Consider the following 16,373-nt stretch of genomic DNA (forward strand, 5'->3'; position numbering starts at 1 on the left):
TTGGAATTTGATAATAAAGTTTGTTTCTCAGAAAGTACTAGAAGGATCTTTCTCAAATTTCATATGTAGTAATATGTACAGCTGTACGAAAAGTTTGAAAAGCAGAGAAAAGATCCCTCTTTTGTTTGTCAGACATAGATCATTCTTTGGTGGGCGCCAAGATCCCTCTGGGATCTCTTGTTTTCTGACAATTTGCGACGAAATCAGTTATATTTGTTATATACGCTAAATGATGCCTAATTGATGCAGATAATTTGCTAGTTGTATTACTAATTTATATTATATCTTGTTTTAAACTTTATAAAATAAATATTATTTCTGACATGAAATGCTTTGCAAATGTTTTTTATGATTTCATTATTTTATTGTACTTGACATATTATCCATATACAATATATATATATATACATACATTTATAAATGGCTAAGTAAAGTCTGCATACCAGACACAAGGGTTTAAAACAAATTTCAGCTTACAGGTGATATATATCTACTGTAATATTAGGGTTTTATGTTTACTATTTCAACCATCCATATACATGTCATATGTTCTTTCCTAAAGGCGTGATGTTCCTTTCAAAATCTGTACATGTATAATGATAGCTAGTTTGGATTTGTTAAGTCCCTGTAATACCAACTTTTGTTATTATCCCCCGCCCAACGAAGTTGGCGGGGGATATACAAATGGGTTCCGTCCGTCCGTCCGTCCGTCCGTGCGAATGGTTTCCGGAGCATAACTCTAAAACCAGTAGAAATATTTCCACGAAACTTCATACACACATTGGTCTTATGGTCTAGTAGTGCCTTTTGCTATTTTTAGGTTTTCATTGTCTGCATTTTTTCCGTAACCATGGAAACATTGCTGAAAATATCATATTTTGTACCAGGTTCGTTTCCGGAGCATAACTCTAAAACCAGAAGAGATATTTCCACGAAACTTCATAGACACATCGGTCTTATGGTCTAGTAGTGCCTTTTGCTATTTTTAGGTTTTCACTTTTCGTGCTTTTTTCTGTAACCATAGAAACATTGCTGAAAATATCATATTTTTGTAGCAGGTTCATTTCTGGAGCATAACTCTAAAACCAGCAGAGATATTTCAAGGAAACTTCATAGACACATTCTTTTTATGGTCTTGTCGTACCTTTTGCTATTTTTAGGTTTTCGTTTTTTGCACTTTTTCCGTTACCATGGAAACATTGCTGAAAATATCATGGTAAATGAAAATATCATGGTAAATGGTAAATGTTACTTTGCAAAACTCCACCCATCTTTGTGTATATAGTCTAATATAAATGTCAAGGCTGTATACCTGATTCAACAATTGCAGCCCCGCTCTACTTGAATTATACACCATCTTTCTTTAGCTCAACTTCCTTTTTCCTGGTTTTTTTCATACACATAAGTCTCCACAATCAAACTTACTTCAGCTTTGATATCTCCATTGGCGGGGGATCTGAATGACTATGTCCTTGTTAACATTATTTGTGTAATGGTATGCTTATTTAAACAATTTGCCATTTATTTACCTATAGTGAAGATTATACAATCAAACCTCACAAACGAATTTCAAACATTTTTTATTGATAAAAAACCCAACATTTTGACAACAGGATCACACATCATGCATGTGTCTATGAGTTTTCTGAGAATTTAACTTGAATACAAAGTGAACAGTTAAGTTGGGCCAACACAATACTTTTTAGTAAATTTCAGTTTTAATTCAACAGCATTATAAATATTCTAATTGAATGCCTGAATTTTCTATGCACTAAAGTACTGATGTATGCTGAGGCAATTCAATAAGACCTCAGAAACCAAGTTAACACAATTCAGAACCTGCTTTTATTCATCCAGTAGTGTTGCCCACAAGAAAACTATATTTACCAGTACATCAGTGCTGAAATTACCAGGTGAGCGATACAGGCCCTCTGGGCCTCTTGTTTTGTCGAATATGGACAGGTTATGGATTTAGAAAATAAATTTTCTTGCTGTTTTGAGAAATAGAGATCTAAATAGACCAGAACAAATAAGAAAACTTGTCAGAAATCCAATTTTGTTTATTTTTTAGGGCACCATCATCAGATGGTTGGCTATTCAAATCGCCTTTCGTCCGTGGTCTGTCAGTCCTTCCATCCGTTCGTCAGTTAACAATTCTTGATGCCGCTATTTTTCAGAAAGTACTAAAGGGATCTTTGTCAAATTTGATATGTAGGTTCCCCTAGGGTCCTAGTTGTGACTCTTGAGAAAGAACAGATTTGTCATGCCTGCTGAAATATTTAGGTGAGCAATACAGGCCATCTGTGACTCTTGCTGAAATATTCAGGTGAGCAATACAGGCCCACTGGGACTTTTGTTATAGAGTTGATTCTCAAAATATTTTCTAGTACATGTATCATTTAATTTTCTTTTCTTTTAAAGGAATTTTATATATTATATAATATATTAAAGTCTTTATGTTCTTCTTCAGAACAAATCTCAACTCCTTGGCCTTGTTTGCGAGACATTGAAGTATGGCAGCCTGCTTCAACAGATGGTAGAAGGCACCAAACTCTTGACAAAAGAGCATTTACTGAAGGGAGATAACCTCCTTGCTCAGACACTTGTTCATGACTTTGTGGTAGGCCGTGAAATTAAGAATGCAGGAAGGCTCAAGGTGAGGTTTTAATTTCCTTAACAAATCCTTGTACCAGTCATGTTACAATGCAAACATACTTACCATTATATATTCTTTGAGCCAAGGTAAATGAGAAGTTTTTAAACTTGCAAGGGTCAAATATACTGAAATTTTAAACGGCTTCTTTTTGCTGATTAAGTACTGGCCTCATGTCAGATCGTAGAATTCAAGGTGAGTGAATCTTTACTTTCTTCTATGTAATTGCTGTATGGAGCATATTTTTAGCCCACCATCTGATGCCTTTAGTCTGTGGTCCATCTTCCGTCTGTCCTTCCGTCCATCTTTCTGTCCATCAGTCCATCTGTTAATAATACCGCTATTTTTTAGAAAGGACGGAAGGGATCTTTTTAGCCCACCATCATCAGATGGTGGGCTATTCAAATCGCATTTTGTCCTTCGTTCGTCCATCCGTTCCTCCGTTAACAATTCTTGTTACAGCTATTTCTCAAAAAGTACTGAAAGGATCTTTCTTCAATTTCATATGTAGGTTCCCCTAGGACCCTAGTTGTGCATATTGCATTTTGGGACAATTCGGTCAACAAGTTGGCCACCAGGCAGCCATCTTGGATTTTGATAGTTAAAGTTTGTTACCGCTATTTCTAAGAAAGTACGAAAGGGATCTCTCTCAAATTTCACATGTAGGTTCCTCAAGGCGTCTAGTTGTGCATATTGGGACTATTCGGTAAACATGATGGTCGACAGGCCGCCATCTTGGATTTTGACAGCTATTTCTCAAAAAGTACTGAAAGGATCTTTCTCCAATTTCATATGTAGGTTCCCCTAGGACCCTAGTTGTGCATATTGCATTTTGGGACTATTCGGTAAACAAGATGGTCGACAGGCCGCCATCTTGGATTTTGATAGTTAAAGTTTGTTACCGCTATTTCTCAAAATGAACTGAAGGGACCTGTCTCAAACATCATGTGCATGGTCTCCTAGATCCCTGGTTATGCATATTGCATTTTGCTACTGATCGGTGAACAAGATGCCCGACAGGATGCCATCTTGGATTTTGTTACCCCTATTTCTCAGAAGTACTGAAGGTATCTGTGTCAAATTGCATGTGTATTATAAGGTTCCCATAATTGACCATTGAAATTTGTTACCGCTATTTCTCAGAAAGTTTTGAAGGGATCTGTCTCAAATTGCATGCGTAGGTTCCCCTAGGGCCCTAGGCAGACTGGCCGCCATCTTGGATTTTGGTAGTTGAAGCTTGTTCGGTTTCCTTTAGAAAGTACTGAAATGATCTGTATCAAATTTATATGCAAGTTCCCCTTGGACCTTAGTTGTGCATATTGCATATTCGTACTGAACGGTCATAAAAATGGCTGTCTTGTTTTTTGATAATTGAAGTTTGTTACTGTTATGTCTCAGAAAGAACTCAAAGGATCTTTCTCAAGTTTCATATGTAGTAATCTGTAGTAAAAGTTTGAAAAGCAGAGAAAATATCCCTCTTTTCTTTGTCAGACATAGATCATTCTTTGGTGGGCGCCAAGATCCCAGTCCTGTTCAAATTCCATATGTAGGTTCCCTGAGGACCCTAGTTGTGCATACCGTATTCATTCCAATAAACGCCCCCTCTCTAATAAACGCCCCCCCCCCCCCCCCCCCCCCCCCCCCCCCCCGACACTGTTTTATAAACGATTTTCCTATTCAAGTCGCAAAACTTACCTTGGTGGCGTCAACACATTATATAATTATAAGGTAATCCAAAGTTTAATCCACAGTAGAACCAGTTCCATATGAATAACACATTTATTTACATATTTTACATTTAAATCGGCATCAATATACTGTACAGTATATATATACACTAACGTCCGGGACTGCCATAGGAGTCTTCACTGTCACTTTCGCTAATGTCGCTTTCACTGGGTAGTTCTATATGTTGAACAGGCACATGTGCATCTGCCATCAAATTCTGCAAGACATCGTCTGCAGCTTGCACATCTTCTACAGTGAATCCTTCGAATTCCTCAGTGTCAGAGTGTTGCTGAAAAATGTTGTCTTCGGTACCGTCGAGTGCGTTTGTAATGCCACATTTTTTGAACGATCTTCTTATTGTACTCGGACTAATACAGTCCCATGCTGCCTTCACCCATGACAACATGACAGCCTTCGATGGAGCCTTACGATTTCCTCCTTTGGTTTTTTCTACAGGGCCACTGACACTGGTAAGTCCAAAATAGGTAAAATAACCGAAACTTGGTAATTTAACTGGGAAATAGGTAAAAATTACCAATTTTCGGTTATTTTCCCAGTTGTACAGTTATTTTCCCAGTTGTAGAGTTAAATTACCAATGTCCAGTTAAATTCCCTATTTACCAGTTAAATTCCCTATTTTTCTCAAGCCTTGCCCGGAGGCTATATTCTTCACCGGGAGGTGTGAAGACTCCCGCTGTGAGACCATGCCTCGCTGGCACAGCAAATTTACCTGTGTCCGGTCGGCTAACTGGTCGGTCAACGTCCCAATATACTTACTGTGGGCATTTCTGGGCTACTATCTAGAAGCCATTTCTTGTATTTTATTACGTTTGTGATGTGTGTTACTGTTTCAACAGTTTTAATAACGTAACCTGCAGTTCTCGTTTCAGATATCGTGGGACCAGAGAAGATCGAAGAACTGTTGAAGAGATGAACATGATTAATTTTGAAACTATTTAAATTATACAACATACACTGTCTGTCTCTTGTTTATTTTTTACGAACAGCTGGTTGATCGTATAAATCCTTGCTAAAGTTTTTAATTCTATTTCAGAGAAACGAAACATCGTGATGCATGACTGTTATAGAGATGAACAGGATCGATTTTGAAATAAATCAAATTATTATCTCGCGAAGAAGTATTGTGTATTTTGAGGAAATAACAATAAAATGACATTGTTTTGTTTTGTTTTTAAATTAGTCACCGTAACCAGAAACTGATTGTCCAAAACATCGGCGGTCTACCGTACTCCGTGCACATTTCAATGTCTAGAGATACTACACATGAATAGTTATTAGAAGTGTTTGAAAAGATTAGAATCTAGTCACTTTAAATCGTCACAATACGTATTTAGTATGTTTGACTTTGAAATCATTAACCAATTAATCGGATAGCAGATACGTTTGCTTGCAATAATCGCATTGTGAGTAAACTCACTACGATACCAGACCCAAGCCATGGCTAGAAATATATAACAATACGATTGAAAATATCACTAACCTTGCAGAACCTTTTAGATTGTTAATTATGTAGTAATTAATTGCAAAACACTCATTATTGATATAGGTCAGTTAAGGCATCTAATAAATCCCGCATGTTTTGACTTTTTTTGCACACGGCCTGCAGCCGGGATATGGCGGTTCCTATTTAAGGAGCATAGCTAGATTTGCTTTCAGAGTTTCATATGCAATATTACAAGAAATATGAAGATTTCTTAAATTATTTAAATAATAGTTCTTTATTCAAGTCAATGTTTATTCAATGTCAAGAATGAAATCTTTTTTATTAAGTCGATTCAGACTCATTGTTGATGATATATGGATCGGGTTAAGCTAACCAGTCACTCATGATCACAGTTGGCCGACAGGCACACACATACACTCTCTCCCTTAAAAATTTACAAGTAAAAGATCCATGGAGCTTTCGTGGGTTACATTGGATAATGATTAAATGCATGTCTATTAAAATTGCCTGTTCGTTTCAAGTTATAACGCTAAAATTTCCAGTCTTTAACATCTCTATAAAATATTACCGGTTGATATTTTTAGCCAGACAAGATATTTTTTTCTTCAGAAATTTTGGAATTTAGTTTGTGACATACAACAGTACAAATGAGTCAGTTTATAATCACTTTTTATCATATTTTTAAACAAACTTTGGTGGGCTGTACTACGATCTGTATTCATAAATCTAAATGTAGTCTATATAACATCACTTAAATTTGACACTTCAAATAACAGCCCGTGGAATAAAAGCGATTAAAAATTTAAAAAATATTAAATTCTACAACATGAAAACTGAACGATTTCACTTTGGAGATAGGCATGCAGATCTGTATATGTACGTGTAACATTAATAGCATTAATTTAAAACAAGATATACATGGTAAAGAACGAAATATAAATCTGTTACAAGTACTTATTGAGAAATGTGTTGGTAATTAGGTATCAATATTTTTATTTTCCCAGCTATGGGCTGTGGCCTGAGGTTATCTATGCCATGCACGAGCGGCCGTGGTCTGGCAAGGTGGTTCACATTTCGTTATATTAAATATTGTTGTGAACAACTTTATCATGAATTACAGAAACATGACACAATAAAATCAATTATCTATTCATAACCTTTTCACAACATGGCTTTCTATGTGTGAACAGAAACATATATACATATATATTTCTGGTGTGAACAAAAAAAAAACATGTACGTGTGACGGCCCGGCACCGCTTTGCAAGCTGACTTCAACACTAAATCTACACGACGGATGGTGATAAACTAAAGAAGATGTATTCTGGGGAGTAATATTTGTACACGTACGTATGCTCAGGCACTTACCTGTGAGTTGCAGTGACATGGATCAATTACTAATTAGCGTACCGGTGGCTGTCAATCAAACACTACAGGTGGGCTTTCCCTGCTATCAAGAGGTGCGACCCCCCCCCCCCCATTGTCTTCGTAACGCTTTGCCCGCGGCCATGTACTTTCCTTAGTTAGCACAGGTGGTGATTTAGTTTACAATGGTTGTGATTTTTCCCGCGAGTTATTCCAAAGACGTAGACATAATATAACAGATACGTAGATATCATAAATTATCTGTCTCTGGTTATACACACTTTTGAAATTAAGACAACTCGCTACATGTTTGGTAATATATTCTCATGATGTATGTATCGTCTTGTGTTGAAATTAATATTCTACATGAAACATGAACTTTTATTCAAGTGTACACGGAATGGTTTGGTATATCAAGCTTGAAAATGCGCCATTGGATAAAATTTAGAATTAAAGATGATAATGCAACTTTTCTCAGAACACAGCCCCAACCTATTGACCCGATTCGGGACCCCTGAATGTCGACTCTACTCGGTTGGTGTCGGCGATTTTCGGTGTCTGCCATCTAATATTTTGAAGGCACAAATACCTGTGTACATATCCGATACATGTTTAATATTATCCCCAATCACAAATATGAGTTTGGAATACACTATGTAATAAGGATTTATACCAAACATATATTGATGTACCTCTCGTTGATAAATGAACATCTCTGCGCGGTTACTGCATAATTATACACAATAAAATGTACATAATAATCCATGTACGTTGTATATCCGCCATGTTTGGAACCACATATACATGACTTTTATATCAAGGACGTATAAATGTTCTTGATTATGTTACCTAAAACCCAACTCGGGATTGGTCAAACCCACTTAACAAAGTTCTGACTTTTTCACGAAACCTGCCCATACAATAAGTATGTTTCTAAACAGATTTTTTTTTTTTGCATATATCTTAATGCATCTATTTATTGCATTATGTCTGAAATCGATCGTGGGATTTAATGCACACATTAACCATACCATTGCTTATTTATCAGTATCTACTGTGATTTAGCGTACTTACAATATAAATAATGCAAGTGTCAGACGAAAACAAATGAGACTAAAGATGTCTATGTCTAATCCAAATAGTAGATTTCGAGTATCAAAATCAGAAAACTTCCGAATAGCCAATGTCGTGCTGCGTTAATTTCTATACCTGTATACTGCAGCTGACCATATCGTCCGTAGCTGGCGCTCACAGCTGTCTTCTGTCTCTCTCAGAGTGTCTTTTATCTTTTTCATCAGGACCCTTAATTTTAACCACTCAAAAAATTTAATCGTCTGGATAACAAATTGCTGTTCAATATCTTCATATGTTCAATATGGCAGTTAATAAGAACTACTGAGAACACACAATTTGTAACTTTTAGTAGTTCTACTTATATTTGAGTCGAGTTGTAACTGCATATAACTAATATAATTAATTTATACATATGAATGTCCAAATATTTTCAGATTTGATATTTAGGATTTTTGATATAAACTTTGTACAAATAATACGAGAAACTTATGTCATCGTTATATTTGGTATATAATCAGCGTCCCGATAATATAAAATCGGTCAGCGACTGTGCATTCCGATTTCAGTGTATATTGTATCCAATCAAATTACGAAGTGTACCTTGATTGGTATCTGATTGACTCCGCCCCTTGTCATCACTTCTCTCACCGAATCTTGGCAGCTACCCAACTTCAGGAATTGAAGAGTTTTACGTGCCGCCACGTGATCGTTTCGGGGCACGCGTACCCAACTTCAATGACAAGCGGCCTTATAATAATATGAGAGACGCCATTTCTTTTTTAGGAAGGGACATTTATTTGAGAGTTGAACACTGTTGGCAGGAAATATATACCTTTGCACCCTAAAGATATTTGGTATGGTCCAAGGCTAGCACGTGGGGTGGCACATTTGTGTTAGATAAATCATTGCTGTTTGACAAATTCGGACGTACATACTATTACTTACTCAAATCATGGATGTTACCTTTTGTAATCGCTGGTGCTTCAGAAGGGTCTATACAGGAGGTAATTAAAACATATTTGTGTAATCTTTTAACACTGTGAAGCATATGATGCTGGTCACCGTAAGTGCCTATATGCATGGCCAGTCTGAATCTTGTCGGCAAAGGTTTATGTTAGACATTGTAATTTGTAAATATAAGATAAATATTGAATTACTATCATAATAGTTTTCTTCTCCACTGGTCCTACGATATCTGAAATAGAACTAAAAATCTTTAGCAAGGATTTATACGATCAACCAGCTGTTCGTAAAAAAATAAACAAGAGACAGACAGTGTATTATAATTTAATAGTTTCAAAATTAATCATGTTCATCTCTTCAACAGTTATGCATCACGATGTTAATTTGGTAGTTTCTCCGATCTTCTCTGGTGCTACAATTAATTACTACATAATTAATAATCTGAAAGGTTCTGCAAGGTTAGTGATATTTTCAATCGTATTGTTATATATTTCTAGCCATGGCTTGGGTCTGGTATCGTAGTGAGTTTACTCACAATGCGATTATTGCAAGCCAACGTATCTGCTATCCGATTAATTGGTTAATGATCTCAAAGTCAAACATACTAAATACGTATTGTGACGATTTAAAGTGACTAGATTCTAATCTTTTCAAACACTTCTAATAACTATTCATGTGTAGTATCTCTAGACATTGAAATGTGCACGGAGTACGGTGGACCGCCGATGTTTTGGACAATCAGTTTCTGGTTACGGTGACTAATTTAAAAACAAAACAAAACAATGCCATTTTATTGTTATTTCCTCAAAATACACAATACTTCTTCGCGAGATAATAATTTGATTTATTTCAAAATCGATCCTGTTCATCTCTTCAACAGTCATGCATCACGATGTTTCGTTTCTCTGAAATAGAATTAAAAACTTTAGCAAGGATTTATACGATCAACCAGCTGTTCGTAAAAAATAAACAAGAGACAGACAGTGTATGTTGTATAATTTAAATAGTTTCAAAATTAATCATGTTCATCTCTTCAACAGTTCTTCGATCTTCTCTGGTCCTATGATATCTGAAACGAGAACTGCAGGTTACGTTATTAAAACTGTTGAAACAGTAACACACATCGCAAACGTAATAAAATACAAGAAATGGCTTCTTGACTTAGCCCAGAAATGCCCACAGTAAGTATATTGGGACGTTGACCGACCAGTTAGCCGACCGGACACAGGTAAATTTGCTGTGCCAGCGAGGCATGGTCTCACAGCGGGAGTCTTCACACCTCCCGGTGAAGAATATAGCCTCAGGGCAAGGCTTGAGAAAAATAGGGAATTTAACTGGTAAATAGGGAATTTAACTGGACATTGGTAATTTAACTCTACAACTGGGAAAATAACTGTACAACTGGGAAAATAACCGAAAATTGGTAATTTTTACCTATTTCCCAGTTAAATTACCAAGTTTCGGTTATTTTACCTATTTTGGACTTACCAGTGTGAAGCACCACTCATCATACAACTCTCCAAGTTTCTGTTTAAAGGGTTTGTTCCAGGAAACGTCAGCAGGTTGCAATTTACAAGTGCATCCTCCGGGAATCACACAGATATCGGTGTTGTACTTCTGACGTACCAATTTTTTAACATCCTCTGTTAAATGACCCCGGAATGAATCCCACACCAGTAGTCGTTTGTCAGTGTTGTTAACACCCCATATTTTCTTCAGCCAAAACTTAATACTTTCTTCATTTGCCCATGATTTCGCTCCAGCCCCGCACATGTATACTACGATACCGCTCGGGATATCACTTTTTGGTAGCGGACGAATTCCAGGCAAGTGTACAAGTGGTGCGATTTTTGTGCCGTCAGCATAGGCTGCTAGTGTCACTGTAATCTTTTGTTTTTCATGTCCAGTACTATACACCCTAACTTCCTTTTCTCCCTTTAGTTCCAGTGTTGATTTCCCTGGCATGTCAAACCACACCGGAGTTTCATCCATGTTTGCGATATGCATGTCGGGATACTCTCGAAGCCGCCGCATCCTGATTACAAATTTCAAAAAACTGTCAATACGGTTATCAATTAATGACACGGCATGTTGGGCGACGTGTGTTGATCTCCTAAATGAAATATTATGTCTTTTTTTGAATTTTGCGAACCATCCATATGAAGCTTTGAAGGACTGACTCCCGTTTGCTTTGTGCATTCGTAGGGCCTCAAACCGTAGCGCTTTCCCGGTGACCCGGATACCTGCCTCTCTTCGGTCGGTTAGCCATTTCATTAAGTTTTTGTCTATATCTTCATAATGAACATGCCTTCCACCTCCCTTGCAACGCTTAGATCTTTTAGTCAGAGTTTTTAAATTATCTTTTTTTTGGCACCAGTCCCGCACTCGTTTCCTGTCAACGTGAAACACCTTCGCGGCAGCATGTTTACCTTTCTCCTCCGCGAAACCGACTACCTTTAGTTTAAAGGCAACGTCATAATTTCGCTTAAAATTAGCTCCCGACATGCTGATTACAAGGTAGGGATGTGTTTGGAATTAAACTGACTAATGCTAGATTTTATTTCACAATTTTTGTGACGTAATGCAAGTGGTGAGAGAACACGTTTGACATGACCTAATGACCCGAGTACTGCAGACGTCTAGCCAGAAATTGACACGATTCACACACAAGAACAGGTTACCGGAGTGCAAATGACAACAATGTTCATGCTAACATCGAGGCCATGTAATGTCTTTGTTTGTTTGTTTAACAATGTTTCAAATATGACCCTACAACATTGATGGCTGTGTGTGAAATGGTATGTGACCTGACGAACTTCTGAGTCGGAAATTTTGTGTTCTATTAAACGCCCTCTCTTTGAAAAATCTCACCTGGGGCGTTTATTGGAATGAATACGGTATTGTATTTTTGGACTGATCAGTCAACAAGATGGCAGCTATCTACAATTTTGATTGTGAAAGTTTGTTACCACTATTTCTGAAGGGATATCTCCCCTAGGGCCCTAGTTGTGCATATTTTGCTCTTGGACCAATCGGTGAACAAGATGGCCACCAGGCAGCCATTTTGGATTTTGATAATTAAAGTTTGATATCGCTATATCTCTGATAGTGTCGAAGGGATCTTTCTCAAATTTCATATGAAGGTTTCCCAAGGGCCCTAGTTGTGCATATTGGGATTTAGGACTGATCGATCAACAAGATAGCCATCTTGGATTTGATAGTTGAAGTTTGTTACTGCTATTTTTAGCTCACCTGGTTCAAAGGACCGAGGTGAGCTTATGGGATACCGCAGCGTCCGGCATCCGTCAACAATCGACTTCTTCTCCATAACCGCTGGTCGGATTTCAATAAAATTTGACTGGTAGCATCCTTATGGGCTACTAACTGAAATTGTACAAATGATGGGGCTGACCCCCCGGGGGCCTGAGGGGCGGGGCCAAAAGGGGTCAATTTGGCTATTTCCATATAAACGACTTCTTCTCTGAAACCAAGCATGGGATAGCACCCATAATGCAATGGTAGCATCCTTATAGGGTGGGGATTCAAAATTGTACAAATGATGGGGCTGACCCCCCGGGGGCCTGAGGGGCGGGGTCAAATGGGGTCAATTTGGCTATTTCCATTTAAACGACTTCTTCTCTGAAACTAAGAATGAGATAGCACTCATAATGCAATTGTAGTATCGTTATAGGGTGGGGATTCAAAATTGTACAAATGATGGGGCTGACTCCCTGGGGGGCTGAGGGGCGGGGTCAAAAGGGCTCAATTTGGCTATTTCCATATAAACGACTTCTTTTCTGAAACCAAGCATGGGATAGCACCCATAATGCAATGATATCATCCTTATAGGGTGGGGATTCAAAATTGTACAAATGATGGGGCTGACCCCCTGGGGGCCTGAGAGGCGGGGTCAAAAGGGGCCAATTTGGCTATTTCCATATAAACGACTTCTTCTCTGAAACTAAGTATGGTATAGCACCCATAATGCAATGGTAGCATCCTTATAGGGTGGGGATTCAAAATTGTGCAAATGATAGGGCTGACCCCCCGGGGGCCTGAGGGGCGGGGTCAAAAGGGGTCAATTTGGCTATTTCCATATAAATGACTTCTTCTCTGCAACTAAGCATGGTATAGCACCCATAATGCAATGGTAGCATCCTTATAGTGTGGGGATTCAAAATTGTGCAAATGATAGGGCTGACCCCCGGGGGGCCTGAGGGGCGGGATCAAAAGGGGTCAATTTGGCTATTTCCATATAAATGACTTCTTCTCTGCAACTAAGCATGGTATAGCACCCATAATGCAATGGTAGCATCCTTGTAGGCTGGGGATTCCAAATTGAGCAAATGATAGGGCTGACCCCCGGGGGCCTGAGGGGCGGGTTCAAAAATGGTCAATTTCCATATAAATGACTTTTTCTCTGCAACTTAACATGGGATTGCGCTCATAATGCAATGGTTACATCCTTAAAGGGTTTGGATTCAAAATTTTGCAAATGATGGGGCTGACCCCCCAGGAGCCTGAAGGGTGGGGTCAATTTAGCTATTTCCATATAAACGACTTCTTCTCTGCAACTAAGAATGGAAGAGCACTTATAATGCAATGGTAGCATCCTTATAGGGTTGGGATTTGAAATTGTACAAATGATAGGGCTGACCCCCGGGGCCTTAAACGGCAATAGATGAGAGGTCAAAAAGGTCAATTAGGCTACTATTTTCATATAAATTACTTTGTCTCTGAACCTATGTATTGGATAGCATATTTGTATGGTATCAATAGCATCATTGTATGGTTGTGATTCAAAATTAAACTTTGGGAGTCAATTTTGCCTATTTTTAGCCCACCATCATCAGATGGTGGGCTATTCAAATCGCCCTGCGTCCGTGGTCCGTCGTCCGCCGTCCGTCGTCCGTCCGTAAACAATGCTTGTTATCACTATTTCTTAAAAAACTGCTGCAGGGATTTTGTTCAAACTTCACATGGAGGGTCCCCTTGGTCCATATTTGTGCCATACAGATTTTGAGGCTGATAGGAAAAACAAGATGGCCGCCTGGCAGCCATCTTTGATTTTGGCAGTTGAAGTTTGTTATCGATATTTCTAGAGAACTACTGAAGGGATTTTGTTCAAACTTCACATGGAGGTTACCCTTGGTCCCTAGTTGTGCCATACAGATTTTGAGGCTGATAGGAAAAACAAGATGGCCGCCTGGCAGCCATCTTTGATTTTGGCAGTTGAAGTTTGTTATCGATATTTCTAGAGAACTACTGAAGGGATTTAGTTCAAACTTCACATGGAGGGTACCCTTGGTCCCTAGTTGTGCCATACAGATTTTGCGGCTGATCGGAAAAACAAGATGGCGGCCAGGCAGCCATCTTTGATTTTGGCAGTTGAAGTTTGTTATCGATATTTCTAGAGAACTACTGAAGGAATTTTGTTCAAACTTCAAATGGATGTTACCCTTGGTCTCTATTTGTGCCATATAGATTTTGAGGCTGATAGGAAAAACAAGATGGCCGCCTGGCAGCCATCTTTGATTTTGGCAGTTGAAGTTTGTTATCAATATTTCTTGAGAACTACTGAAGGGATTTTGTTCAAACTTCACATGGAGGTTACCCTTGGTCCCTAGTTGTGCCATACAGATTTTGAGGCTGATCGGAAAAACAAGATGGCCGCCAGGCAGCCATTTTTTATTTTGGCAGTTGAAGTTTGTTATCGATATTTCTAGAGAACTACTGAAGGGATTTAGTTCAAACTTCACATGGAGGGTACCCTTGGTCCCTAGTTGTGCCATACAGATTTTGCGGCTGATCGGAAAACAAGATGGCCGCCAGGCAGCCATCTTTGATTTTGGCAGTTGAAGTTTGTTATCGATATTTCTAGAGAACTACTGAAGGAATTTTGTTCAAACTTCACATGGATGTTACCCTTGGTCCCTATTTGTGCCATATAGATTTTGAGGCTGATAGGAAAAACAAGATGGCCGCCAGGCGGCCATCTTGGATTTTGATAGTTAAGGTTTGATATCCCCCTTTCTCAAAAAGTGCTGAAGGGATCTTTCTCAAATTTAGTATGTAGGTTCCCCTAGGGCCCTTGATGTGCGAATTGCATTTTTAGGTCACCTGAGACAAAGTCTCAAGTGACCTATTTTAATCGCCTTTTGTCCGTCGTCGTCCGTCGTCCGTCGTATGTCCGTAAACAATTTACATTTTCAACTTCTTCTCCAAAACTGCTGAAGCAATTTCAATGAAATTTTGCACAAACCTTCTTAGGCATAAGGCCAATCAAAATTGTGAATTATATGGTCCCCACCCCCAAGGGGGCTGTGGGAGGGGCCAAAAGAGTAAAATTTCAAAAATCTTCTTCTCTACTCACAGATGTGGTAGAATCAAATACTCTTCATAGATAGAAAGGTCTTAAGGTCCTTTACAAAAATTGTGAATTATATGACCCTGGGGTCTCCAGTTTCCCCCTGGGAAGGGGGTTAAGTTAACTATAGTTTATATTGGGAAAACACATTTTTGCGGATTATTTGGTCATTTGTAATAGGAAATGAGTCAAATGTTGTCAGAATTATCAGTATGAGATGGCCATTTAATCCTATTAACAAATTTTCTATGACTGACCCCCAGGGACTTTAGGGGCGGGGTCAAAAGGGGTGAAATAGGCTAAAACTTCAAGGGGGTCAAATAGGCTAAAACTTTAAAATTTCTTCTTCTGAAATTCTGGAAATGGTAGAATCAAATACTTTTCATAAATAGAAAGGTCTTAAGGTCCTTTACAAAAATTGTGAATTATATGACCCTGGGGTCTCGCGTTTCCCCCTGGGGAGGGGGTCAAGTTTACTATAGTTTATATAGGGAAAACACATTTATGAGCATGTTTTGCTCAATTTTCATTGGAAACGAGTCAAACTTGGTTAGAATTATTAGCCTGAGATAGCATTTTAATATCATATCCACATTGGTCCTGGCCGACCCCCTGGGGGCAGAGGGGTGGGGCTAAAAAAGGGTCAAATACGCTAAAACTTCAAAAATCTTCTTCTGAAATTCTGGAAATGGTAGAATCAAATACTTTTCATAAATAGAAAGGTCTTAAGGTCCTTTACAAAATTTGTGTATTATATG

General features: G+C 38.3%; 1 protein-coding gene across 3 annotated transcripts in view; it reads left to right on the forward strand.

Moving 5' to 3' along the window:
* LOC138316406 (28S rRNA (cytosine-C(5))-methyltransferase-like) overlaps positions 1-16,373 on the forward strand; it is a 41,708-nt gene that overhangs the window by 6,578 nt on the left and 18,757 nt on the right. The window contains exons 1-2 of one of the 3 annotated variants that reach the window (XM_069258119.1): positions 2,239-2,283; positions 2,471-2,656. In XM_069258119.1, coding sequence (XP_069114220.1) covers positions 2,534-2,656 — 123 coding nt within the window. In that variant the 5' untranslated portion in view covers positions 2,239-2,283; positions 2,471-2,533. Of the gene's footprint in view, positions 1-2,238; positions 2,284-2,308; positions 2,327-2,470; positions 2,657-16,373 lie in introns of those variants that run through there. The other 2 variants (XM_069258111.1, XM_069258105.1) reach the window with 2 other exon arrangements.

Source organism: Argopecten irradians, chromosome 1 (assembly GCF_041381155.1).
Source record: "Argopecten irradians isolate NY chromosome 1, Ai_NY, whole genome shotgun sequence".
NCBI lineage: Eukaryota > Metazoa > Mollusca > Bivalvia > Pectinida > Pectinidae > Argopecten > Argopecten irradians.